The 25,589-nt window shown below is 39.1% G+C and overlaps 1 protein-coding gene across 8 annotated transcripts in view; it reads right to left on the reverse strand.

The window, feature by feature from the left end:
* Window positions 1-25,589, reverse strand: part of prkcz.S (protein kinase C zeta S homeolog) — a 133,464-nt gene that overhangs the window by 71,476 nt on the left and 36,399 nt on the right. Inside the window, exons 1-2 of one of the 8 annotated variants that reach the window (XM_041571422.1) lie at window positions 21,579-21,849; window positions 20,382-20,557 (exon numbers count right to left, since the gene is read on the reverse strand). The exons of 5 other annotated variants lie outside the window; for them this stretch is intronic. In XM_041571422.1, coding sequence (XP_041427356.1) covers window positions 20,382-20,403 — 22 coding nt within the window. In that variant the 5' untranslated portion in view covers window positions 20,404-20,557; window positions 21,579-21,849. Of the gene's footprint in view, window positions 1-20,381; window positions 21,527-21,578; window positions 21,851-25,589 lie in introns of those variants that run through there. 2 more of the 8 variants (XM_041571423.1, XM_041571421.1) reach the window with 2 other exon arrangements.

Consider the following 25,589-nt stretch of genomic DNA (forward strand, 5'->3'; position numbering starts at 1 on the left):
ATTTTACTAGCTCCCCATTTCCCCTCTCTGATCACAATATGCTCACATTTCAACTCTCACTAACTCCCTCCTCACCCCCTGCTATTCCCCAAACACGTACTTACCGTGACTTGCAAGCTGTAGACGTGTCACATCTCTCTTCTTCCTTTGACTCTCTTCACTCTAATATCTCAGCCATCTCATATCCTAATGTGGCTACCTCTGTCTACTATAGTACTCTCACCACTGCCCTAAATGAGCTAGCTCCTATAAAAACTAAACGTTCTCGACCCAAACCACTTCAACCTTGGCATACTGCTCATACAAAAGCGCTCCAAAGACACTCACGTGCACTCGAGCGTCGCTGGCGCAAATCCCGTTCAGAATCAGACTTTTGGAGCTACAAATCCGCCCTGCGCTCCTTTAACACCAGCCTCTTCCAAGCCAAACAAACATACTTTACTTCACTCATTAACTCCCTTTCTAAAAAACCGGCGCAACTTTTCTCCACCTTTAACACTCTCCTTTCCCCTTCTCCACCCCCTCCATGCACATCTGTCTCTGCTCAAGATATTGCTGAGCACTTCAAAAACAAAATTGACACTATCAGAAGGGACATTACACTACTCAACCCCCCTAGACTTCCACCACCCTCCCTCCACACTGCCCAGTCTCTCCTGTGCTCCTTCACCCCTGTCACTGATGAGGAAGTCTCAAAGCTTCTGGCCTCTTCTCACCTTACCCACCTGCCCGCTTGATCCAATTCCCTCGAAACTTCTCCGCAATACCAATCCTTGTCTAATCAAAGCCTTAACTCACCTATTTAATCTTTCGCTCTCAACTGGACTGTTTCCTTCTCAACTAAAACATGCTCTTGTCACCCCCATTCTGAAAAAACCCTCTCTTGATCCCTCCAATCTTGACAACCTCCGACCTATCTCTCTGCTACCTTTCATCTCTAAACTACTTGAGCGCCTAGTCTACAACCGACTTACCTCATTCCTCTCTGACAATAACCTGCTGGACCCCCTACAATCTGGTTTTAAGCCACAACACTCCACGGAAACTGCCCTGACTCGACTAACTAATGACCTTTTAACCGCTAAAGCCAACAATCATTTCTCACTACTAATACTGCTTGACCTCTCAGCCGCATTTGACACTGTAGATCACCCTCTCCTCCTCCAGTCCCTCCAGTCGCTTGGCCTTCGTGACACAGCCCTGTCCTGGTTCTCTTCTTACATCACCAATCGTTCCTTCAGTGTCTCCTACAATGGAGTATCATCTTCTCCCCTACCTCTTTCTGTTGGAGTTCCTCAAGGCTCTGTCCTGGGACCATTACTATTCTCCCTCTATACTTCCTCCCTTGGCAAATTAATAAATTCGTATGGTTTCCACTACCACCTCTATGCTGACGATACTCAGATCTATCTCTCATCTCCTGATCTCAACCCAGAACTCCTAACTCGCGTCTCCTCCTGCCTGTCCGCTATCTCTACCTGGATGTCGCAACGCTACCTTAAATTAAACCTCTCTAAAACTGAAATGGTTCTCTTTCCTCCAAGAAACACCAGTAGCATCCCCGAAATATCCATCATAGCTAACAATTCCACTATCACCCCCTCTCCCCAGGCCCGGTGCCTTGGGGTTATCCTAGATTCTGCCCTGTCATTCACTCCTCATATCCAGTCACTTATTAAATCATGTCACTTCCACCTAAGGAACATATCCAAAATACGATCATTTATCACCCAAGACGCTGCCAAAATTCTTATTCACTCTCTCATCATATCGCGTCTAGACTACTGTAACTCTCTTTTAATTGGCCTCCCCCTCCAGAGACTGTCACCTCTCCAGTCCATAATGAACACTGCTGCGAGGCTCATACACCTCAGGCAAACCGCTCATCCTCTGCCTCGCCATTCTGTCATCCCTGCACTGGCTTCCGTTACCTTTCAGAATCAAATTCAAATTAATGACACTGACTTTCAAAGCACTTCACAACTCTGCTCCACCCTACATCTCTGAACTCATCTCTATATACTCACCCACTCGCTTACTACGCTCCTCTACTGACCTGCTACTCAACTCTTCTCTCATTACCTCCTCACATGCTCGCATTCAAGACTTTGGAAGGGCTGCACCCCTCCTCTGGAACGCTCTCCCACGGTCTGTCCGACTTTCTCCCAACCTTTCTGCCTTCAAGATATCTCTGAAAACGCACTTTTTTCGAGAAGCCTACCCTCACTCTGCTTAACTACCAAACGCAACACCACATACAACACCACATTTCTCACCCACTTACTTCGATCTTGCCCACTCCCACACCTTGTGTATTACTCCCTTCCCTTTAGACTGTATGCCTATGCATAGGGCCTTCCTCACCTCTTTGTACCTGTATTGATTGTGATGTTTGTTACTCCATATATTCTATGTATGTAATTCATGTGATGTAGTTGTATAATCACAGTTACTTTACAGTGCTACGCAATATGTTGGCGATATATAAATACATGTTAATAATAATAATAATATCTAGCATTGCCTTGTGTTTCAGAGCTAGCAGAATGCCTGTAAAATACCATCTCACAGACAGAGCCTTTCATTACAATTGGTTAATGGTTAAATGATTTTATTATAAAGTACATGTTGATACTTAATAAATATATAATAGCAAATGCACAAACTACTGCTCTGTTCAGCAAATGATTCATCACATCCATTAGTTGCATTTAAATTTAAGTGATTCTGTACAGAAAATAATAAATGTAAGAAGAGTTTTCCCGATATACACAGTTAAAAAGAAATGATAACAAAAGCTTCTAAGCAAATCTTAATACAGCAAGTCTACAATCACTGGCAACAAAGTAGACGAACGGTTATAGGATCCATTATCAGGAAACCCGTTATCCAGAAACTTCCGAATTACTGAAAGGCCATCTTCCATAGGGGCAAATTTACAAACGTCCAAAATTTCGCCAGCGACGGCTTCGCTCCCAGCTCAACACTTCGCAAAGGGTAGATTCGCCAGGACAATGCTAATTCACTAAAATCCAAAGTTGCGTCCAGGGCGCAGAATGCTGGTGAAGTTGTGCTAGACTATCTCCTTCACCAACAAAGTTACACCAGCAACCGTAAATCGGCGAAGTACAGAAATTACGTCACGCCTGCTTTAGTAAATTTGGCCCATAGACTTCATTTTATCCAAATATTCCAAATTTTTTAAAATGATTTCCTTTTTCTCTGTATTAATAAAACAGTACCTTGTACTTGGCCCACACAAAGATAACATGAATCCTTATTAGAATCAAAACCAGGCTATTGGGTTTATGTGAAGTGAAAATCTGAATTTTCAAATTCAAATTTCAAATTCGAATTTTCAAGGTTTTTTTAGTGGAATTCGACTAGGGAATAGTTAAAATTCGATTCGAGTTTTTTAAAAAACTTGAATTCGATTTTCAAAATTTATCATGTACTGGCCCTTTTAAGAATTCGAATTCGACTATTGCCATCTTTAACCTGCCAAATTGCTGTTTTAGCCTATGGGGGACGTCCTGGGATCCATTTGGAGTTGTTAGTAACCTTCCTGAAAACACTCTAGTCGAATTTGATTCAAATTTGCAGATCGATTCCATTCACCTGAATTTGAAAAAGTTGATTTTTTAAAAAAAATTCGACTGGTGGTTTTTTTTTTTTCGAATTTCGAGTTCATGGGAGTTTATGAGAGTTTTTACAAACTCCCATGAACTCGAAATTTATTTATTCTTGCTAAATCTGCTTCCAAGTGTGAAATCCAAATACAGAAAGATCCGCTATCCGGAAAACCCCAGGTCCAAACATTCTGGGTAACAGGTCCCATACCTGTACCACAATCCTGTCAGTCTACTTATAAACTTACCAATAATACATTTGCTGAGCCAACCTTTATTTTATCTTAATGTAAATGTATGCCTCACAATACTCCCATTTCAAATGTCAGAAAAAGGGAGGGACTTGCTGGGGAAGAGATTGTATTTTTTTTCCAAATTGTGGGGAACGAGCCAATATTGTCCCAAATCTCAAATAGTTATGGCTATGTAATACTTAAAGGGCAGAGACAAACGGAAGATTCAGGGAGTTTGTCTCCCGGTGACAAATCGCCGATTCTTCAGGCGACTAATCTCCCTGAACTGCCTTCCTGCTGGCTAGAATCTTAATCGCTGGCGGGATAGCACTCAGAGCGCTTCGTTTTCCGAAGTCGCCTCACAAGGAAACTTTGGGCGACTTCGGAAAACGAATCACTCTGAGTGACATCCCACCGGCGATTTAGATTCTACTAGGCGGGAAGGCTTTTCGGGGAGATTAGTTGCCTGAAGAAGAGGCGATTTGTCACCAGGCGACTAAATATCGCAGAATCGTAGCGTGCCTCTCTGCCCTTAGGGCAATGGCAAAACAGGAAATTAATCCCTAGTGATAAATCTCTGCTTCTGCCGGCAACTAATCTCTTGTAAAGCTTTCCCACCAGCAATAATGTGAATCACTGGTGGTAAAACCCATGTGTTGTTTTAGGGTGTGGCCACACGGGCAGATACGGGGAGATTAGTTGCCAGGTGACTAATCTCCCTGATCTGCCTTCCGACGGCTAAAATGTAAATCGCCTGGGGGCAGGCAAACGGAACTCTTCGTTTTCCGCCTGTAATTGCCTTACGAGTAGTGATGGGTGAATTTGTCCTGTTTCGCTTCACTATGAATTTCCTCGAAATTTGCAAAACTGACAATTTGCCGGTTTCAAAATTGGCGCAGGCGTCAAAATTGACACTGGTGCCCATTAAAGTCAATGGCCGTTGGTTGCCAGCATCGATTCTGCCTTTGTGGCCAGACACTTACTCTTCCAAAAATTGCTTAAAGTCTCCTCTTGAGGCAACTTCAAGTGATTTTGGGAGACCCCTGATGATCATGATTTAGCACAATTGCATTTCGTTGCGTTTTTATCAGTGCAACATTTTCTGCTTTCAAGCTTTGATGCACGTTCCAAAATATAATAGACAAATGCAACATGGATGTGAACAGATGTGATCAAAAGCCCACCAGCTCTTAGCCTGTAGTGTATGTGTAGTTCATCATCTGGAACAGAGACTTCACCTGACCACAGCAATGGGACTTAAAAGTCTAATTACAAAATGCATGAAAATATCAATTTAATTGCAAGAAGAAAATCATTAAAACAGCCCAGCTCCAATGTAAATGTATGTACCTCCTGTGAGTTGACATGCTTGGCAGCTGTTCCTATAGAAATGATGTACCCTGGCCACTGCACATTTTTTTCTGTGCCAACGGATGATACAGAATTACAGTGGGTGATTTAGAGGCTGCCAAGTGAACTCTCAATCGACAAGGGGAATTTGCACTAAACTAGGAACAGAAAGGCTTTTCTTTGGCTGCAGTCACATGACTTGAGCATGGAGAAGAGACTCGGCTTGGGGGAAATGTTGATCAGTCAAATATGTGCCATTCTACAGAGCAACAGGTGATACACACAGGATAGGTGCAAAAGGAACAATCTGTAATAGCTATAGCACAAAAATACTCAGGTTGTGCAGGAACATGGTGGATATATCTAATAGTATTCTATGGTATGCAACCAGCTGCAGTTAGGGTTGCCACCCAGCCAGTATTTTGCCGGCCTAGCTGGTAAAACACCTGCCAGGGCCGGTATTACAAATTTACCAGCAATGTAGCTGCTTCGGGGGTTATTTACTAAACTCTGAATGCAAAAATCAGTGGATTTTTTTTAATAAAATCAGACTTTTAAGAAAAATCTGAAATTTTTCGGAATTTATTAAACCCCGAAGATGGAAAAGTCTGAATTAGAAAATCCGGCATCTCAGACCTGTCGAGGTTGTACATAAGTCAATGGGAGAAGTCCCAATAATTTTTTTTGATGTGTCCCGGGTTTTGTGCAATACCCCAAAGTTTTCTGCCAAAAAAGCATCTGATCTGAATCAGATTTTTTTTTCCCACAAAGCAGATTTTTGGGAAAATGTAATAATAAATAAGAGTGAAAAACCCAAGCAGATTTGATTGGAGTTTGCAGCAGAAAATGTTGAGATAAAATCAGATTTTGATAAAATAACCTTCAGGTATGAAGAAGCAAATTACAGAAAGATCTGTTATGTGGAAGTCTTAAACATTCTGGATAACAGGTTCCTTACCTGTATCCGCCACCTAACAAAACTATACTTATTTAGCAAAGTTATAAATGTACATAGAATTTCTATACTCCGTTTACACGTGTTGCTGCACCGCATATAGTTGCATTATTTGAGAAGATATGAGATCGGTGCCTAAAATCTGCAGGAACACAGATCAGTCAGTTGTAAATAATGTATTCCGGAGAGCAGAGGACATGAGAAATGCAGGAGGCACTTGGGAAATGTCAGAATTCACAATTAGATCTGACTCACTGTTGAATCACAGTTAGATCTTACAGCCTGTCCCACAAGAGAGAAAATGCATAAGGAGCAAGACAAATGTTGAACTTGACTACTGCTAGCTTTAAGGTGTATATAAGATGTGATCTTGATGAAGGTCTAATTTCACACAGTAAACAGAGGCAGCAAATGTTTTTGATGCCTTCATTGCTTGGCAAAATTGTAATGTTTTTCCCAGAGTATTCTCTGATCCAAGAACTGCTCCACAAAATTCTTGCCTCTAACTCTGTACAGGGATGGGTTAGGACCACAGTTTTAAATTGATACACGTTGTATGACACGTTTTTATTCCAAAATACACAACATGTTTCAAGTCAGCAAGGACCATTTCTCAAGTGCCTGTCGTGTATTTTAGAATAAACGTTTTGCAGCACAGTACTGCGGATGCTTTGTGGCCTCCTTCATACAACGTGTATTGATCAATCTTTGGTCTTTACGGTGTGACCTAATTAAGAAGGTGAGCCCACTTAAGGGAAGCTCTGGGAAAATTGCATAGGATTGATACAGTTTTACATTGGTTTAGCCCAATTTCAAGACTAGTCGGGTCCACTAGATTCCAATAGGAATTGGCACCTCACAGTTGGAAAGCAAGCAAAAGAATGTGCACACTCACATACCATACCTCCCAACAAGTAGAAAGAGGGACAAAAAGATTTGCCGCTGGAAAAATATTTTTGACCACACCCATTTTGTGGCCACACCCCCTAGTTACCAAATTTGAACACATCTCTGTGGTTTTTATATTTTATTATAGTTTTGCTGATGAAGAGGAATTGCCCTTTAAAGGGGACCCGTCACCCAAAAAAAATTATTCCAAATCCTATTTTATCATGTTAGTCAAGCAAAATAAACTTTACTTTACACTATATAAATTATTTGAATCTCGCTTCCATCAGTCTGGGAATTCATAATTATAACAAGCAGGCAGGAGCCATTTTGTGGACACTGTTATTAAGGCAAGCCTTGTATCATCTCAGAATCTTGTTTGTGAACCAGAATGGGGGACCTGAAGTCCATCCCCATGCCGTGGTTACACCATTAAATGGTAAAAAGAACAGGGGAATGCAGTGTCGGACTGGCCCACTGGGATACCAGGAAAACTCCCGGTGGGCCCAGTTGTCAGTGGGCCTCGTGCTTCTAATCATTTGGCCTATTTCATGGTCATTCCCTATTTCTTTATGAGAACAGACAGGCTTAATAATGGAAGAATAAAGTATAGTATGTAGAGAAAAGAGACAACTAGAATAAAGCGGTTGAGTGAGGAGAGGAGATATAATATTTTGGAAATTGGCTCTCAGCCTAAAGTTTTCTGGTGGGCCCCTGGCATCCCAGTCCAACACTGGGGGAATGTGTGGAGATCAGTGACATCTAGGAAGTGCTGAATGGAAAGTGAAAGTCATTGTCTGCCCCGCCTAAGGCATAGAGGAGGGGCAGACAATATTTGATTGACAGCTGAGATTTTTAAATGAGCTTACAACAGCTATGAACGCTTTAATAAAAAAAAAAAAAAGATTTTGGATTTTATGTTAAATTTGAAAAGGACTTTTATTATACAGCTTTTTAAGTCTGGGTGACCGGTCCACTTTAAAATGCAAGTCAGTTTCCCCAAGAGACCTGCTTAAATTGTTACAATTGCTTTTTAGCTTATCTAAACTTGTTACAAAAGTATCGAACCTCTTTACTTAATTTTTCAGGATTCATTGAGATCTGGTATTGTGCCAAGAGACTGGCGAATTGCTAATGTGGTGCCTCTATTCAAAAAAGGATCCCGTTCTCAGCCTCAAAACTATAGGCCAGTTAGTCTGACGTCAGTATTAGGAAAGCTTTTCGAAGGGTTAATAAAGGATAAGATACTGGACTTCATAGCAAATCATAATACTATGAGTTTGTGCCAGCATGGTTTATGCGTAATAGATCTTGCCAGACTAACTTAATTTCTTTTTACGAGAATGTAAGTAGAGACCTCGATTCTGGGATGGCAGTGGATGTGATTTACTTAGACTTTGCTAAAGCATTTGATACAGTGCCACACAAAAGGTTACTGGTTAAATTAAGGAATGTTGGCCTGGAACATAGTATTTGTACCTGGATAGCGAACTGGCTAAAAGATAGACTACAAAGAGTGGTGGTAAATGGAACATTTCTAATTGGACCAGTGTTGTTAGTGGAGTACCGCAGGGCTCTGTACTAGGTCCCTTGCTTTTCAACTTGTTTATTAATGACCTGGAGGTGGGCATTGAAAGTACTGTTTCTATTTTTGCAGATGATACTAAATTGTGCAGAACTATAGGTTCCATGCAGGATGCTGCCACTTTGCAAAGTGATCTGTCTAAACTGGAAAACTGGGCAGCAAACTGGAAAATGAGGTTCAATGTTGATAAATGCAAGGTTATGCACTTTGGCAAAAATAATATAAATGCAAGTTATACACTAAATGGCAATGTGTTGGGAGTTTCCTTAAATGAAAAGGATCTAGGGGTCTTTGTAGATAACACGTTGTCTAATTCTGGGCAGTGTCATTCTGTGGCTACTAAAGCAAATAAAGTTCTGTCTTGCATAAAAAAGGGCATTAACTCAAGGGATGAAAACATAATTATGCCTCTTTATAGGTCCCTGGTAAGGCCTCATCTGGAGTATGCAGTTCAGTTTTGGACTCCAGTCCTTAAGAGGGATATAAATGAGCTGGAGAGAGTGCAGAGACGTGCAACTAAATTGGTTAGAGGGACGGAAGACTTAAATTATGAGGGTAGACTGTCAAGGTTGGGGTTGTTTTCTCTGGAAAAAAGGCGCTTGCGAGGGGACATGATTACACTTTACAAGTACATTAGAGGACATTATAGACAAATGGCAGGGGACCTTTTTACCCATAAAGTGGATCACCGTACCAGAGGCCACCCCTTTAGACTAGAAGAAAAGAACTTTCATTTGAAGCAACGTAGGGGGTTCTTCACAGTCAGGACAGTGAGGTTGTGGAATGCACTGCCGGGTGATGTTGTGATGGCTGATTCAGTTAATGCCTTTAAGAATGGCTTGGATGATTTTTTGGACAGACATAATATTAAAGGCTATTGTGATACTAAACTCTATAGTTAATATAGGTATGGGTATATAGAATTTTAATTAAAAGTAGGGATGGGTGTGTGTATGGATGCTGGGTTTTCATTTGGAGGGGTTGAACTTGATGGACTTTGTCTTTTTTCAACCCAATTTAACTATGTATGTAACTATGTAACTATGAAGTGCACCTGCCACGTATTCTGGACTGTCTGCCAAAAGCCAATTAAGTGTTAGAATCTTTGTATCTCTTTCTGGCTGTTCAGTGCAGGAGATCAAAGAGAAAGTCGGGACATTTCAGTAACAATCCGGGACTGAGGGCTGAGCTGTCAAAATCGAGACTGTCCCGCAAAAAATGGTATAGTTGGAAAGTTATGACATACAATATATTTAATTAAAGGGGATGTAGATTCAAAGCAGTTACAGGTAAAACCCCTGTAATTTTGGAACTAAAGCAGCCCGAAAGAACAGCATTGACACTTCAGATGGAACGGTTACAGTCTCTGTGTGACATCCTCTTCTCACTGAAGATTTGGACTGTTCTAGTTCTAGCGATTTCCATGAAACAAAGTGTCATCCTGTGAGGGCCCAGCACAAGTGATTTGTTTTCAGGTTATATATGTTATTGTTATTTTATTTGTTATTGTAATTTATCTATTAACTCAGGCTCTCTGCCATTCATTTCTTCGTCTTTCGTTCATATTACCGGGTAAGTGGAACCCTAGTAACTAGGTAACAGCATAGGTTCCAAACCACAGGACTAAATATTGTCTACATCTTCCAAACTCTTTCTAAGTTGAACTGCCCCTTTTAATATTCATTATTATTACAGAACGGTTCAGTCATCTGTAAATGACATTCAAAGGGAAATCAAAGCTGTTCAGTCTGTACAATCCAACAGGCACCATTAGCACCATAATGTTGCTGCCCTAGGCTATGAAAAGGCAGACAGGAGAGGGGCTGACATATCAGCTGAATATAGATGAAATCATTTACATAATATTATTAAGGAACTTTCTTGATAGGAAGGTAACAACAAAATGCAACAAACACGACCGCAGCACTGTACGCTGTACTTCATAATAAAGATCTTTTTTGATATTCAAACATTACTTGGATTAAAGGCAGCAAACGTAGGGTTAAATTGCCACCTCCTTGATTTCAGGTATAACTATAGACCTTTAGGGGCAGATTTATCAAAGGTCGTGGTGAATTTTCGAATTAAAAAATTGTTGTGAACTTCGACTGGGGAATAGTCCAAATTCGATTCGAATTTGAAAAAAAAAATCGAAAATTCGAATATCGAAATCATATACGGTCTCTTTAAAAATTCGACTTCGACCATTCGCCATCTAAAACCTGCCGAATTGCTGTTTTAGCCTATGGGGGACCTCCTAGAACCTATTTGGAGTCAATTGGTGAACTTTGTATAATCAAAGTTTTTTTTTTGTTTTTTTTTGGAAAAACGTAAAAATCCGATCGCATTAGATTAATTAGATTAATTAGATCTGGAGCTATTCGATCAAAAAAAAGACCCATTCGGCCATAAAAACTTCGACTTAATTCATTGGTCTTTTTGAATTCGAATTTTGAAGCTTTTCAAATTCAAAATTCGACCCTTGATAAATCTGCCCCTAAATGTCAATGTTAACAATATTAGACTAAAGCAGTGTCCCCTGCTGTTCGGAGGTTAACCCTCTCAACTCCAATGAGAACACAATTATTAGGGCCACAGTAACTTGGGTGGCCACACTCTTACTGCTTCTAATGTTGTTCTAGTGAGCATCTCCAAACAAAAAAAAAAACTAGAAAACAGTACTATAAAATATGAAGGTTTAGACTAGAGCCTTATTTAATTTATCTCAAAATAATTGAGAAAACATGAGAGAGAGCAGATTCAGCAGGGTCCCGATTTATTCTGGGCAAGCTGTACTTTTCCACACTTCACTGATTCTCGATACAAGGACAAAGTGGATGAACCAAAGCAAAATCATGCAATGCTGCAAGGCAAGACTAGCTGTAATACAGTACCGTGCCAAAGGGCTTTGTAGCAGATATACAATGCTCGCCGTTTGTTAACCAGACAGCACACATTCCAGATGAAAATGAAAATTCAGGTTTTACAAAAAGGATAAGCACAATCTTCAAGTGCTTTCTATTTGAGAATAAAAAGGACAGCGTCCGGCAACAGAATTTCAGTGGATGAATACAGACAGCACAATTAAAGTATACTCTGTACTTGGCTTTCTTTTCAGACCCAATAAGTAGGAACAATGAGAGATTACATTAATGGCCTTGACTTACTCTGTACATTCTGTTCCTTTCCTCTCATTTTAGAAATTAGTTAGGACACTAAAGTATATTGATAAAAAAAAGTAGTTGCAGCCTGGGACACATTTACAAAGCCCATTCAATTATACCCCATTGTGTTCTTTATATTCCTTCACATCAATCTGTTCGTTCTAAATAAGGATTCATGGAAATAATCAGCCAGTGTCAAATATAAAACACGCAAGTTTCCCTAGAAGCTTGGGATGCCCCGACCACATATCAAATAAAAATAAGCATGGGCAAGGCATACAGGGAAACCTCTCTGAGCCTCAGAAAAACAGAAGTTCATATGTAATGAGTGCTAGTTATATTTATTATTTGACCTTCTCAAGAAGAAAAGTGTATGCTGCTTTTTAACTACATATAGGGGCAGATTTATCAAGGTTCGAATTGAAAATTCAGTTTATTTTAGTGTAATTGGACTAGGGAAATTCAATTTGAATTTAAAATTTATCATGTACTGTCCCTTTAAGAATTCGAGAATTCAAATTCAACTATTCGCCATCTAAAACCTGCCGAATTGGTGTTTTAGCCTATAGGGGACCTCCTATCAATTTGGAGTCATTTGGTGGACTTCGACCTACAATCAATTTGGAGTCACTTGGTGGACTTTTGAAAAAAATTTGAATTCGATTCGAAGTTTTTCACCCAAAAACAAATTTACTTTGAATTTGCAGCTCAATCCTATTCCCGCATTTTTAAAAAAATTTAATTTTTTAAATAAATTTCGATTGGTCGTGGGTTTTTTTTCAAATTTCAAGTTTTTAGAAACTCCCATAAACTCGAAATTCGCCCCTTGATAAATCTGCCACATATTGTGTATAAATTAGGTGTTGCATCCACAATTTATAATCATTTCATCCACTGGTAAAACAAATGAAAAAATAAGGGACTGCTACTGTTTACATATTTATGGAGTTCTGCCTCCATTCCATATATTCACATGGTACATTGTATTACTTTTCACTGGCTGTAGTTCAGGCCAGAGCTAGAAATTTTTCTGAATTCCATATTCACCATATTCTACATTCCATAATGTACTCAGCTCCAGCTCTTAATACATGACTTTATGCTGTACAAATGAAAGGAGACAGTGTTATGGGAAGGCTATAGTCAATAGAATGTAATGACAGATTCATTCTATGGTGGCAGCTCTCCTCTGGATTGATTCCAGTAGGTTCCCACTGTGTGCAGGACAGCAAGATACCTGAAATGTTTAAATGCACTGGCCTGACCGGGTACAAGGTATGATGTTATTTGCTAATCTTTTCCTTCTTTCCAAACCTAAGAAGGATCATACCTGCATCCAGAACTATTACCCTATATCAGTGGAAGACCGGCCTATGCATTCTTCACTGTGGCGCTGGATTTGGAATTTTCATCTATTGCTCTCCTGCCGGCGAGCCAATAAGCATTCACCGTGACTATTTTGCTTGAAATACAAAAGCAGCTATAAGAATTTGCTCTCCGTCAAAGCAAATGTGCTGGTTCCCTTGGCATGTCTCTAATGAAGCCGATAGGATCGGCGAAACGCGTCAGGCGGAAGAGACGTCATCACAAGCTGCAGGGAACGCCACGAGGAAAGAGATGGGGAGAGGAAAAAAACTTTGCCGGCAATAACATCATTCCCGACACTCCGGGGAAAACTCGCAAAAGGACCTGAGATTATTATATGTGACAACTTCATTTTAAATGTGAGTGCAATACTTTTTAAAATATATATTTTCAATAAATAGAAATACACTACGAGATTTCTATGTTCCCTTTTCTGGAGCTAAAGGTACACTGCGAGGAGGAGTTACACCTAGGATTTATTACATGTGATACCCCAAATATTGGTCTTGTAAGTAGGAACTTCCGCTGAATTGGTGAAGGCGTTTGAAATATATTGCCTATGATTAAGGGAGTGATTCCCGAAACGCGTTGGATCCTTACAGGAGTACGGAATAAATCTGTATTCTTTTGATCGGAGTGCCGTCCATTGTTTTTGGTGTTTATTCGGATTTCAGCAGTGGGGACGCTGCGGACAGAGCACCCGACTGGAACAGCATTAGGGAGGGTGAACTTTGAGCGGTCCTTTGTCTTTGAGCTAAGTAAACGTTTGAAATATAATATTGGTGATACAATTAACAATTGGAATTTACTACACCATATAGTGTTCTTGATTTCTCTGTTGCCCCAGGCGCTGGTCCACATTTGTGATTGTGACTCTTTCTATATACAGCGGGGAGACTGTGGAAGGATCGGCAGGAGGAACCATAACTAAAGGACAAACTAACCTTTCTTTTTTTCCTTTACTAAGAAGGATCATACTTACATCCAGAACTATTACCCTATATCAGTTCGAATGAATATATTTGACTCAAATCGCAGTGGCCTGAATGAATTTATATGTCCTCCAATTAACCTTGAGAGGCCACTCTCACAACAAATAGATTTAGACAGTTCTAAATGTATAAGGTGTCACACAGACCTATAACAGGGATAAGAACGGTCATTTGTCGGAGATCATCAATAGGTCCCCTAGTATTCCGCAGGCCAGTCACACTCTGCAATGACCTTTAAAAAGTTTTTCACAAAGTTTTACAAAGAACTCGGACAAGAAAATCAAAGAGGACCCTTTAACAGCAGTTATATTAGGAAAACAAATCATAAATAATTGTGCAATTAATACTGCTGTCCAAATGAACATGGGGTTGCTTGTCTAACATGGCAGTGGCTGCCCAAACTATTTATGATTAGGTCAGTGACTATCACAGAACATTCCTGAAATAAAGTCCCACATGAATGTACCCACTTCTCCACTAGCCTCTCTGGTGGCCACATGTTAAGATTTTTTTCTCCCTAACAACCAATTTTATTGCCATCCAACAAATCTGTTAAATTATCGTGAGGTTAGTGGGCACCGAACAATCGTGCATCCAATGATTTTTCATCCAACATCAGTCAGAAAATTGGTCAGGTTAGAAAATTTTAATCGTTCATTGTTCCATTGTTTGCAGGGCCAAGCAGGCAGCTACCCCTCAGTTTTCCTAGCTTCAACTAGACAAGATCTCTTGAAATGGTCTTTTTAGTTGATGGACAAATTGTCAGTTTCAGGATAAGCTTGGCCCTACTTAAACAAAAAGATCTTTTAAAGATCTTAACATCTATGGCCATCTTTAGAGTTGTAAAACAAACAATGCACTGATATATTTATCCAATATGCTCATACCAGACTTATTTTTCCATCAGTAAAAAAAATAAGAATAACTTAATAGATACTAAAAAGTTTAATAGCCCAAACCCATAAAAGAATGGGTTCTCTTTATGGATTTACTACTACTGACCCCAGACATGTATCTTCCAGAATAAGCATCTGAAACCACATAGGGAGGTGGTTGAGTTACAAAGTTTCAAACTTTTCATTGTTGATTGTTTTGAATGTTTTTATTTCTCCTCTTGGTTTAAAAACTATGAGCTAAAGGGAACTCTGTGATACTTTTGGCAAAGTCTATATTTTTCAATTACATATTCTCTGAGAGAGAACCTACCTCAGCCTTATGGATTCTGATCCCAAGTACTTGACATACTCATTTTCTGAGTAGCACCATATACAGTTTTTTAGTGACATCACAGCAGTCTATGAAAAAGCCCATTAATCTCTCAGACATCGCTCAAATGTTTTTTTTCTCTCACCTTAAACCTTGTAAATATAGCAATATACACTTTCTTATAAATCAATATTTAAGTAACATTTTCCATGGAACAGAATGCTAACAATGCTTTTATGGATTTTTTTCTGTATCCATATAGTATTTAGTAGAAAGTTACCTAAATAAGCATGCCATATGGTATATTAAGTCCTTTATACACCTGATTAACGTTTCTTCATAGGTCTCTTAACCCTTCTGGGTAGACCTAGTTTATTTTTTACTAATTTTATTGAGAGTAGGTCATTTAAACTTTTCAACAGTTTGGAAACTCATCTTTATATAACTCAAAAACACAACCTACAATTTAAATGTGGTATTGTTTTTTTCTTTCACTGCAAAGCCCTCTACTGCCTGCTATCCTACTGACCCTTCTCATGTCATTGCTGCATTGTATGCTTTCTCTTTAGTTTATTCCACAAACCTTGCCGATTGCTTTGTCCCATTATGATTCCTTTTCACTTGTGAGAGATCCACAATGCCCTTACAGTTTCTCTGGTAATCTAGCAGTAAAAACTTGTATCATTTTTTACAGATACAAACAGGGTTTTCCAGTGATTATCTTGCCTCATGCTCCTTAATGTGCCTGGAGCACCCTTCTTTTTGGCACAGATCACATTCTCTCTTTACTCTTACTAAACATCTGTGCTATACCTTTTTTTATTGATGATTGGGTAGACAGAATATTCCTACTCCTTATATTTTTAATATATACATATATTACAATAAGTAACTGTGCCAGCAGTTAATGAGCATCAAGTTTTGTTCTATGGAGAGACCTTCATTAAGACCTATAACAGCTTGTATGTAAAGATGAAATTGTGCAGACAAATATTGTTCTCTACCAAGTAACCCAAGACTGTATTTAATGGATATATTGTCTTTAATGAAAACATAAATGGAAGGTAATCCATTCTTATAAATAGGTTGCATTTTCTCTAACATTGTATTATGTTCATCCCTCATTGGATAGTGGAAGAAAAAAGGTTTACTTATGTATGCAAAGTATGATACTGAGACAAATGTACATCCTTATATAAATAATCCTCTTCTTGGGGGTCAGATTAAATTTATACAATGAATCCATCCACATCAGTCAGGGGTTGTCCTAGTAGACAGTTTTTGCAATTCCTAGATTAATCAATAATATACTGTATAAAATAGTATCATTTATAGATCGCCTCTATAAGTATTTATACTAGAAATTCCTAAAGCATTTCATTTGCTCTCTTGGCCTTTTTTGCGCTATATCCTCTCTAAATATAATATCACTGGACATTCTTTAGATGCCTTATGTTTACTTAACCGAAATCCCATAGTTTACATAATATTTTTAGGACACCAGGGGTTGTGCACCTTTAAATTGACTTTTAGTATGATGTAGAGAGAGATATTCTGAGACAATTTGCAATTGGTTTTCATTTTATATTATTTGTGTTTTTTGAGTAATTTAGCTTTTTATCCAGAAGCTCTCCCATTTGCCATTTCAGCAATCTAGGGTCCAAATTACCATAGCAATTACCATAGCAACCAAACATTAATATGACTAAGAGACTGAAATATGAACAGGAAAGGGCCTAAATAGACAACGAATAATAAAAAATATCAATAGCAATACTTTTGTAGCCTTACAAAGCCTTTGTTTTATAGATGGGGTTAGTGACTCCCATTTGAAAGCTGGAAAGAATCAGAAGAAAAAGCCAAATAATTACAAAACTACATTTGGCCATTATATAACATACTAAAAGGTGAACCACCCGCTTAAGTTGTAAGTGGTACCCATCAAGGGTGTCCTTTATCATTCTCCCTTACTTTGGAACAACTCACCTAATTAGTGAAACTTTTCCTAACTTTACAAAGTAATATTGTTACAGATTAATGTTCATAATTAAAATATTTATGCAGAAAAAATAGACCTACATTAATAAACCACTTATCAGCGTTCCCAATATATTAAATATTTTAGACAAATTTCAATTTCAGGCTTGTATTGCTAAAACATTACCTATTAATATTTCCAAACCTCAGTTCAAGTTTTTGGAATTAAATGTTCCAACACAGTTGATTACCTAGGATTCAAATGGAATGCACCGAATTCAGGATTCTGCCTTTTTCAGCAGCAGCAACTGAATCTGAATCCAAAAGATCATATATGCTTTCACTTTTGTGCACATGGAAGCCGCCAATAGCTACACGGCACAAGACTAAAAAGAGTGGTTACATAGCAGTAATTCCTTCACCCAACATATCTTAATGCTTTTCAGCAACAGTTTTAAAGCATTGCTTTCTATTTAGAATACTACAGCCAAATATATAGATACTTAATAAGCTCATCCTATAGAGCTACAAACTGTTCATTTGAGGACAGGTTAATAAACTATGGATATGATGAATGCACATGAGCAAAGAGGAAATCTCTTCTGAGAAATCATAATTTATTAAAGCAGCAATGGTAGACACAGTAAGAGGATTATTGATATAAGGATGCACATTTGTCTCAGTATCATACTTTGCATACATAAGTAAACCTTTTTTATTCCACTCTCCAATGAGGGATGAACATAATAAAATGTTAGAGAAAATGCAACTTATTTATAAGAATGGATTACCTTCCATTTATGTTTCCATTAAAGACAATATATCCATTAAATACAGTCATAGGTTACTTGGCAGAGAACAATATTTCTCTGCACAATTTCATCTATACATACCTTAATGAAGGTCTCTCCATAGAATAAAACTTGATGCTCATTAGCTGCTGGCACAGTTTATTCTTCTAATATATGTATATATTAAAAATCTAAAGAGTAGGAATATTCTGTCCACCCAATCATCAGTAAAAAAAAAAGATATAGCACAGATGTTTAGTAAGAGTAAAGAGAGAATATTGTGATCTGTGCCAAAAAGAAGGGTGTTCCAGGCACATTAAGGAGCACGAGGCAGGTCCCTACTGCAGTTCCTACAGCTAGATTACCAGAGAGAATGTAGGGACATTCTCACAAGGAAACAGGAATCATACCGTAGGGCAATGGGACAAACCAATCAGCAAGGTTTGTGGACTAAACTAAAGTGTTATCACGTAATGCAGCAATGACATGAGAAGGGTCAGTAGGATAGCAGGCAGTAGAGGGCTTTGCAGTGAAAGAATAAAATAATACCACATTAAAATTCTAGGTAGTGTTTTTTTAATTATATCAAGATGAGTTTCTAAACTGTTGAAAAGTTTAAATGAATTAATCTAGATAACAAAATTAGTAAAAAACAGTCTACCCAGAAGGGTTAAGAGTCCTATGAAGAAATGTTAATCAGGTGTATAAAGGGATTAATATACCATATGGCATGCTTCTTTAGGTAACTTTCTACTAAATACTATATGGATACAGAAATAAATCCTCTAAATATATATATAGAGTCTACTGAGACTGTCTTCTGTTTACGGAAATCTAGTCAACCAAGAAAAAAAGAAAAACGTATACTATTCTACACTAGTAAAACACTACAGCTGTCTCCAACTAATTATACTCCTTTTATCTTGTATAATTATTTAATCTAAATGATATAATCTAAATCTAGTGTATCTGCATCTTATAAGACTCCTGTTAAAAGAAAATTCCCTCAGCCCCTGGCCCTCACTTGATCTAAAAGACTAGAAGTATGGGAGTCACCATCCTGAAGTAGAAGAGCATACTAACTCACATATCTTTCCAAATTCCATAAAAGATCGCAAAAATGTTGGCCAGATGACTGATTGATTAAAACAATTTTGCCCCACACATTCCTGGCAGAAGGTTTACAACCATAGGGTCCAAATACAGAAAGTTGTATGGATGGATATTGGCACACAAATCGCAGTGTCTCATTGGCAGGAGTTCAAGAATACATTGCCCTAAATAAAAGTAAACATGGAGTTCAGAATAAAAAAAATGACCATTCACATTAGTAAAAATAACCATTGAAAACAAGTTGCTGTGAATACAGTTTCATTTTTGGTTACTCCAGACTTTATGTACGCTGAACAAATAAAAACAATCAAACCAGAATCCTTTATGTCCTCTACCCCAGAGGCAATGATGCTTCAAAACAGTAAAATAAAACTGCACTACAGTATATAAAGAATTTCTTTTCGTGTCGTTTTATTTACATACTTGTTTGCCAAAAGAAACTATAGGAGTGCTGGACATGCAGATATCTGAATTCACATTACACACAATAGGAAGTATTGCTCTAAATGGAATAAATGCATACTGAGATACTGAATTCTATTCCTCTCTGATTAGCATTGTCAAAACAGAATTACAATCACCCACTGCCAGCCATACTCCAATATGCCATTAATCTATTAAACACCATCTATAGAGAGAGGGAAGATGCTCACATCAAAGAAAACAAAGCCAATGTGCTCCACATACCTTTAAGTAAGGAAAGGTAACCCATTTTAGGAGTGATTTTAGCTCTTAAAACATTATTTCACGAACAGTATAATGATGTACATGCATTTGAATACATACAATTAAACAGTTTGCATTACATAATTAAAGGCATCTCATTCTGCAATTCAATGAAAAGTCTGTAATTAAACAGTAATACGTTTACTGGATACACACCCCAAGCCCTAGCTTACACATGGACCAGAACGCTAACTCATAATATCGAACATGTTTATTGCTCACTTTTCGTTTGCAGCAATGCAGATGATAATTATAGTTTGTGGGACATGCATAGTAGCCAAAGCATTTCTTTTGAGGAGAGGGATGGAAAGCAAGAGAGTAGGTTATTTGCACATCTTATCTGCCAATAGTACAGACCCCAGTAATGATCTCTGCCAGCTCCGGTGAACAAGGCCTTCACAACATACCGTCAGATTTCTTGGGATACATTCCTTGCTGTAACAGTCCTCATCGGCAGCATCCCTTTTCCATAGGAAGCTTTAGTGACTTGTACCTTCCTCAGATTGATGCCTTTCCCAGCCTTTGACTCCCTTCAGAGGTAATTCAGCAACATCCCCAGGCACGATAAAGACGCAAGCAATATCTGCATGTGTTGGAACAATCTATGGTTGCAAAGCAGAGCGGAAGGCAGAGCAGCTTCAGAAGCGGAATGCTGACTATTCTGCATCACACTTGCACACACTCACACCACTGCATCAGCAGGCTCTTCATACCAGCCATTAAAGGCATGTTTAAGCTGCAAACAGATATTACTCACTGGATTGAATTCTTTATAGAATCCAGAGCAAAGTGATTACTAACGTCTTACACTGAAGGACGAATAAAAGGGAACATTATTCCTCCCCTCTCTCTGTTTCTCCTTTTATGACTGATGTTTCTGTTTCACTGCCACTAGACATCAAGGACAATAGCTAGGATAAGGCTGGATATTAGGATCGAATGAAGAAAAAAAACACTAAATAGAAGGCTGGATGTGCTGCTCACCCCCTTCCTATTTCTCTGCCTCGTGTATCCAGGCACGGGTGGTACTGACTCCTGTGAGAGGCTGTATCAAACAGCTGAGGCATAGGAGAAACCATGGCATGGATGCAAAAACACAAAATCAGGCACCACAACACATTCAGACACAACAAAAACACCAACTTTTCTATATCCAGGCATGAATACAATAGAAACTCGGCATATATTATTTATAAATACAAGACAACGCTACTCCCGGGATATATCTACCCCTGAAAGCAGTGCAGCTTAAGATTTATGGTTAACCCCCTCCCATGCAGAAACACTGACATCACAGGCAGAGTTTAGCATTAGATCATATGGAATGTGCAGCAGGAATTACCAATGACTTGACATTTGTTTTAGGGCATGACAACCACTGTATTTGTACTAGCACAGGGGACAACCCAACCAAGTGCTACACTGACAACTCGTGAATGTTCCAGGCTTGGAAGCGTTAACTAGCTGGCCCTTACAATTAACTCCATAATTACCAGACAGGTCTCCAACAAGGGCTTCTATACAATACTGCAAACAACACACGAGGAAATAAAAATTAAATCAATCAAAGGTTAAACACATGGGGAAAGAAATAACAGGATCACCTTTAAAGGGGTGCATATATCCAAAAGTAACAGCTGGTGCATTGTTTGAGCATTGCCGCTGATCTGTGAATTAACCCCCCTTTTTTCGAGGGCAGGCCCAGCTCCCCACCTATTTTCCTCCCCCTCTGACTGAAGGTAAAGGACAGGCTTGTGCTGAGACGACAAAGGGCTTTCTCTGTGCACCAGGAACTACAGAGAGGGAGATGCTCGGAGGCAGTGGGCGGGTTGTTCCAATACAAGTCGTATTACTGTCTGCAGGACCCCGACACACACACAGCAACACATACACACACACACGCAGCAACACCGAGCCCAAGGAGCCTCCCATATAGGAAAACATTATTGCACTGCTCTGAGCAATACTTTTAGCTCCTGTAAATAGTAAAATACATGGAACAAGTGACATAATAGGGGAAAACCGATTACATGTGAGGGACCAATTTGCAGACTTCTTGCCAAAACACCTAAATCACATCCCATGACAATTTTGATGCTGCAATGATAGCAGGGAAAACCGTCTGAAACTGCCCTGTGTTCCATTTTACTGCAGTGAATGGCATTGTCTGTTTTTGCAACATCCTGGATAATAGGAAATTCAAGTATTTGAAGAGACCATCCAACAGTGAAGCAGTAGTCAAAATATTTAAAAATTTAAAAAAAATTATTAGGACATGCATAAGCCTATGAGTAAGTGCCCACTTCAGGCACGAAACGTGTTAGGCTTATGCACGTCCTAATAAAAAAATTATAATTTTATAAATATTTTGGCTACTGCTTCAATGTTGGATGGTCACTGAACCCCTATAATAGGGGTAATTTACAATGCCCAATGCAAAAGAAAAGTGCAACTGCCCATTTTAATTTTATTGCACTTTTGACCAAACAGCCAAATGCTTCGCCCTGAAAGCCCTCCATTCAAGACGGTGGGCAAAGGAAGACATTTAGGTGTGTCCCCACCCCCCCTGCCTTGTATCGGGAGTGTCAATAAGAGGCACAAGGTATGAAGTGGCAAGACACGCAGTCCAGCTCAGCCTAGCTTCTGGAAACAGCAGTCAGGGGGTGCAAATACTTAGGAAAGACACACCACAACAAATGGCAGTAGTTGAACTCATCACAGCCACATAATCTGCCATCAATAATAATCACATACAAAAAGAGGAAGCGGAACAACTCTGGCTAAAAGTGTCAGCTGCCTTGTCAAGTGCCAGAACACCTCCCTTGAAACTTACTACACAAGAAAGGAGAGCTCTCAATTCACTTAGTAAGGAACCGAACATCACTATCCTGCCAGCAGATAAAGGGCGATGCACAGTTGTGCTCAACACACCTGACTATCACTGCAAGATAACCACATTACTCAGTGATAGCAATACATATGAACCCTTAAGGAAAGACCCAACGAGGCGTTACAAGCAAAAGGTGATAAGTTGCAGACTTATACCGCTGCCTGTACCCCAGAGAAGCCACCCCATGCTTATACGGACTCCCCAAGATACACAAAGAAGGAGCCCCACTAAGACCTATTGTCAGAAGCATCAATTCAGTGACTTAGAGCATCCCAAAATTCTTGGCTAACATCTTCGCACCGTTGGTAGGCAATGCAGTGCATCATATCCAGAATGCCAAAGAGTTTGCATCCAAGATTCATGGCATTAGACTAGAGGCAATAGAAACAATGGTATCATATGATGTCACTTCATTGTTCACATGTATACCTACGACAGAGGCAATTGAGACTGTAAGAAATCAACTGCAGCAAGATAACACCCTCAGCAGCAGAACGAAGCTTGTCCTAACCAAGTATGTTTGTTGCTAGATTTGTGCTTTACCACCACATACTTCAAATACAAGGACCATTTTTATAGACAGGAATATGGCTGTGCAATTGGTTCACCAGTCTCTCCCATTGTAGCTAACTTGTATATGGAGGAAGTGGAAAGGAGGGCCTTATTTAAATTCCAGTCACTGGTTCAGGTATGTTGTGGACACTTGGGTTAAAATCAGATCCAATGAAGTGGTGGCCTTTACAGAACACATTAACTCAGTGGACAATAACATCAAGTTCACAAAGGGAAGATGTCCACGAAAACAAACTTGCCTTTTTGGACTGTTTGATATCCATACAAGAGTGGGGTAACTTGAAAATGGAAGTATACAGGAAACCCACTCATACAGATCAATATCTGTTGTTTGATTCCCCCCATCCACTGGAACACAAACTGGGGTCACATGTACTTAGCTCGAGTGAAGGAATAGAAGAAAAAATACTTCGAATTTGGAACGTTTTTTTTGGCTTCTTCGACCATCGAATTGGCTACTTCGACCTCGACCTCGACTTTGAATCAAACGATTCGAACTAAAAATCGTTCGACTATTCGATAGTCGAAGTACTGTCTCTTTAAAAAAAACTTCGACCCCCTACTTCGCCAACATCAATGGTAGCCTATGGGGAGGTCCCCATAGGCTTTCTAACAAATTTCTGATCGAAGGAAAATCGTTCATCGATGGATTAAAATCCTTTGAATCGTTCGATTCGAAGGATTTAATCGTTAGATCGAATGATTTTTCCTTCGATCGTTCGATTGCAGGAAATGCGGTAAATCCTTCGACTTCGATATTCGAAGGATTTTACTTTGACGGTCGAATATCGAGGGTTAATTAACCCTCGATATTCGACCATTAGTAAATGTGCCCCTGGGTGTCATTAGAACTCTGCACCACAGGGCGCAAAGTGTGACAACTGAAACAGAGACCAAAGACAAAGAGCAAAAACATCTCAGAGGAGCTTTGAAAGCGTGTAGCTACCCAGACTGTTTTTCAAAACAGCAGCAACCAAGCCCAACAGGAACACCAAAAGCAACAACTGCCTGGAGAAACACAGTAGGCAAAAACATAGTCATCCCATATGTAGCTGAGTGTGAGAGAAACTCAGGAAGATTTTTAACAAACACCACATTTCTGTGTTTTTCAAACCTAGCTACACACGGAGACAAAAACTGGTACACCCAAAGGATCCAACGCCTAAAGAAAAACAAAGCAATGTGGTATACGCAGTCCAGTGTAGCGAGGAGTGCACGGATCTATACATTGGGGAGACAAAACATATGCTCACCAAGCGTATGGCTCGACATAGGGGGTGAACTTTTCATGGCAAGACTCGGCTGTCTTTCTACACCAAAAAGACAAGGTATACTCTTTTGAAGATAACAATGTCCAAATCTTGGATAAAGGTGTAAAAATATCCCTGAACAGAGGCAGGGGGTCTTCGACACCACCTGTCTGCTACATACAAAGCAATTCAAACATCTGTACCCCGATGGTTTCAGAACACTTCACACATCCATTCATGCAACTCTCACAAGTAACACCTGTTCTAGGAGTTGAATGATACATTGGTAATCTTATCACAGTAACTACAAAGCAATCACAACCTCTGTGAGTATCAGATGTCACCTCTCTAAAGAGTTACAATGTGCCATTGTGATTGGATTAGTGGAAGAGTTTTTATGCAGAGAACTTCCCACACCAGTCAGTTGGAACTTAATGCGCTGCTCGGATGAGTAATGAAACGTCTTCTTTGATTAATCAGAAAGTCCAGTTGTTTTTGAATTTCCTATACTAGATATAATGTTCAGTGAAATATCAATGTTTCATACTCTGATTTTAAGTTTTCCCTTATTCTTTAGTTTTAATGGAAATATATACACTGCCTTGCAAAAGTATTCACCCCTTTTTACCTATTTTGTTACATTCCAACCTGTAATTTAAATGTTTCTTAATCCTATTTTATGTGATGGATCTGCACAAAATAGTCTAAGTTGGTGAAGTGAAATGAGAAAAATATATATAAAAAAGAATTTACAAAAAATAAAAAAACGAAATTTGGCATGTGCATATATATGTATTCATCCCCTTTGCCATAAAGCCCCTAAAAATCCTGGTGCAACCAATTACCTTCAAAAGTCACATAATTAGTGAAATGTGTGCAATCTAAGTGTCACATGATCTGTT

Source organism: Xenopus laevis, chromosome 7S (assembly GCF_017654675.1).
Source record: "Xenopus laevis strain J_2021 chromosome 7S, Xenopus_laevis_v10.1, whole genome shotgun sequence".
In the NCBI taxonomy this organism is placed as follows: domain Eukaryota; kingdom Metazoa; phylum Chordata; class Amphibia; order Anura; family Pipidae; genus Xenopus; species Xenopus laevis.